This window comes from Otolemur garnettii, unplaced genomic scaffold (genome assembly GCF_000181295.1).
Source record: "Otolemur garnettii isolate 467f Iridium unplaced genomic scaffold, OtoGar3 scaffold00209, whole genome shotgun sequence".
In the NCBI taxonomy this organism is placed as follows: domain Eukaryota; kingdom Metazoa; phylum Chordata; class Mammalia; order Primates; family Galagidae; genus Otolemur; species Otolemur garnettii.
In genome coordinates this window covers 2,232,231-2,235,835 of record NW_003852604.1, presented here as the reverse complement: position 1 = coordinate 2,235,835, position 3,605 = coordinate 2,232,231, and the positions used below count along the sequence as shown (strand labels likewise).

Sequence of the window (3,605 nt, the reverse complement as noted above, 5' to 3'; positions counted from 1 at the left end):
TAAGAAGCCCATGAGTAGACCATGTGGTACCGAACAGGAATAACTGAGTGCCTTAGTGGGATTAGGCTAAAAAAGCCAGACCCAAGGGAGGCTGACATACATATTTAGCAGAGGAGTGTGAAGACTAACATTTAAGCAATAGGAAGGCACTGGAAATTTCTAAGCAGGTGAGTCACGTGATAATGGAGAGCCAGATGGATTACAGAGGGCAGAGAAGGGAGATGGAAGACTAGAGTCACAAAAATACAAATCTAAGATATCAACGGAGAATGCTGGCTGGACCTTAAGAAAGGATAAAGGCAGCACACTTAAGAAACTTTTTTCTTTTTAATACACTGTCTCACTCTGCCACCCTGGGTACAGTGCCATGGAGTCATACTCATAGCAACCTCAACCTCTTGAGCTCAAGCGATCCTCTTGCCTTGCCCTCCCTAGCAGCCCCAACTACAGATACCTGCCACCACTCACAGCTAGTTTTACTAGTTGTAGTAGAGATGGGAGCTTACTCTTGCTCAGGCTGGTTTCAAACTCCTAAGCTCAAGCAATTCACTTGCCTCGGCCTCCCAGAGTTCTATGAGTCCAGGCATGAGCCACCACACCTGGCCTCCATGAGAAACGTTTTGGAAGATGCACTATCAATATTCTGGGATAAAATGGATCAATGAAGTCTCTAGGTTTCCAGATCTTATACAGATGTATTACATATTTAAAATAGGATATCACCATGCACCAATAACATAATTCTTTCTAAATTATAGCATACACCAGCCAATGAAGCCTAAATGTTTTATTTCAAATTTTACATAATTAATAGATACCCCATTTTATCCATCTTGTAACTTTGAACATTAATTTGTTCAGCAAATGCTTCTTGGAAACCCTTCTACCTGTATAACAGGCACTGTGCTAAGCACTGGAATTAAAATAAACATCAAAGTCTCCACCACTGAGGATTTTTCCATCTTTGGTATTTGGGGGGTATGAGAAGAAAGATGAGGAGGTGGAAATTGCATAAATTATAATATCATAAGATCTCATTTATAATAAGCATATGCACATCATTGCAGACATACAGAACAGAGACACTGGCAAACTGTCACATTGGACTAGAGACGACTTGAGACTTGTATCACCTTTTCTTTCAGCAGGTCCAATACACTACATATGGAGGGACTAAATAAAACTGCGAAGATACAATTCTTCTTCCGTCCATTTTCACCTGACCCTGAGGTCCAGATGGTGATTTTTGTGGCCTTCCTAATGATGTACCTGACCAGCCTCAGCGGAAATGCTACAATTGCACTCACTGTCCGGGTCAACCACTCTCTCCACACACCCATGTACTTTTTTCTGGCCAATTTGGCAGTGCTAGAAATCTTCTATACATCTTCCATCGCCCCACTGGCCTTGGCAAATCTCCTTTCCATGGGCAAAACTCCTGTTTCCATCACTGGATGTGGCACCCAAATGTTTTTCTTCATCTTTTTGGGTGGGGCTGACTGCGTCCTGCTCGCAGTCATGGCTTATGACCGGTTTGTGGCCATCTGTCACCCGTTGCGATATACCCTCATCATGAGCTGGTGTTTGTGCGTGGAGCTGGTGGTAGGGTCCCTGGTTCTGGGGTTACTTGTGTCACTGCTACTTACCATTTTAATCTTCCAACTCCCATTTTGCCACAACAATGAGGTCTACCATTTCTACTGTGATGTGCCTGCGGTCATGCACCTGGCTTGTGGAGACACACGTGTTCACGAGACCGCCCTCTATATCATCAGCTTCATTGTCCTAAGCATCCCCCTCTCACTGATCTCCACCTCCTATGTCTTCATCGTGGCAGCCATCATACGGATCCGGTCTGCAGAAGGGCGCAGCAGAGCTTTCAACACCTGCTCCTCTCACGTCCTGGTGGTCCTCCTGCAGTACGGCTGCACCAGCTTTATTTACTTGTCCCCTAGTTCTAGCTACTCTCCTGAGATGGGCCAGGTGGTGTCCGTGGTCTACACTTTTATCACCCCTGTTTTAAACCCTTTGATCTATAGTATGAGAAACAAGGAACTGAAAGATGCCCTAAGGAAAGCTCTGAGAAAGTTCTAGGACACAGGATGCTATGATGTATTTAGCCTGGAATTCTTTTACAAGTAAAATGGGATGCTGTTAATACTTATGCTGGGACGGCATGTGTAAACCAAGAATCCTTAGCAAACTGGGATATTTGGCCCATTATTCTGGATGCTCCAAAGGAGATGAATGCTGCTGTCTTACTGAAAATAAAGGTATATCAAATAAGGTAGTGAGATGTCATAGGTATAGATGAGAGAGAAGAATCAAATTTTATGTGATACCAGGCACTTTCTATGGATTATCTCAACTCATAGTAAGCATCATTGTCTTCATTTTGTTCAAAACAAAACTAAAGCAGCTAAGAAAAAATATATCCAGGATTAGAACACAACTATTTAGAAATCTGAAGACTAAGCTCTCCTGATTCTGGACTTGCGCTGTCTGAAGAATTGATATTTCCCTTATACATTTTCTAACAGTGAGCATGTACGTATTTTACTTTTGTAACTGAAAAAACTACTATACCAAAAAATATATTTGTGAACCATTCACATAATGGAATTTTATTGAGAAATAAAAGGAATGAATGACTGATACATGGTACAACATGGATGAACCTTGAAAGCATAATTCCAGGTGAAAGAAACCAGTCACAGGAGACTATATTCTATTCATGTGAAATGCCCAGAATAGGCTGGGAAGTGGGGCGGGAGGGGGAACAGGGAGTGACTTCTGATTGGTAAGATAAGAGTTTCCTTTTTGAGGTGATGAAAATGTTCCAAAATTATCTATGGAGATTGATGCACACCTAAATAAATAAAGGAAAAGAAACACTAAACTGACAAAAAAAAAAAGTGTAACCTCAGGCAAATGCCTCCATATTTCTAGGCTCCATTTTACTTATTTCTGAAGTGGCAGGACTAAATTACAATATTCCAAGGATTCCTCTCAAGGTCATTCAGTTCCAAATGTTGGCCAATATTGGCATAAATAAATAAATAAATAATTTCACAGTGAGCAAAAGGAGGGAAATTATTTTCTCCTTTTTCTTGCATGTTTTTATTAACAAAGAGAAAAACTTGTAACAGTGTGCATAACTTCTGAAGAGCACCCAGTAATCAAAAAGATAATAATAATAGAGAAAAGAGTATCTAATCCAGCAAGTGAAAATATAGGAGAGAAATAAAATGTCCATCGATGAATCTGACAGTCTTCCATAATCTCTTCTTCAGCATTTCAGACAGTATCCAGACTTGGATTGAGTTTCCAAAGAGAGAGATCATTAACTCGTAAGACTTTCCATTCCTCACTAGACAACTTGAGTCATTAAAGTGTTATACCTATCCTGAACTAAGATCTGTCCATAAAAATCATTCTCCCATTGGTTAAACACTGTGTGTGTGTTTTTTTCTTTAGGGGAGAGGTTGCAGTTTTTGGCCAGGGCTGTGTTTGAACCTGCCACCTCTGCCATATGGGGCCTATGCCCTTTGAGCTACAGGTGCCTCCCCAGTCTTGTTTTCACTCGAGCTTTCTTCTACTTGCAG

At 41.2% G+C, this 3,605-nt stretch overlaps 1 protein-coding gene across 1 annotated transcript; it reads left to right on the top strand.

Moving 5' to 3' along the window:
• Positions 1-1,164: 1,164 nt before the first annotated feature.
• On the top strand, positions 1,165-2,094 carry LOC100962017 (olfactory receptor 10V1). Its single transcript, XM_003801373.1, has one exon. The coding sequence runs from the start codon at positions 1,165-1,167 to the stop codon at positions 2,092-2,094; it is 930 nt and encodes a 309-aa protein (XP_003801421.1).
• Positions 2,095-3,605: the final 1,511 nt, after the last annotated feature.

Bases quoted from the DNA above. Each gene is read 5' to 3' on its own strand.
- LOC100962017 (XM_003801373.1), top strand. From the start codon at position 1,165: ATGGAGGGACTAAATAAAACTGCGAAGATACAATTCTTCTTCCGTCCA.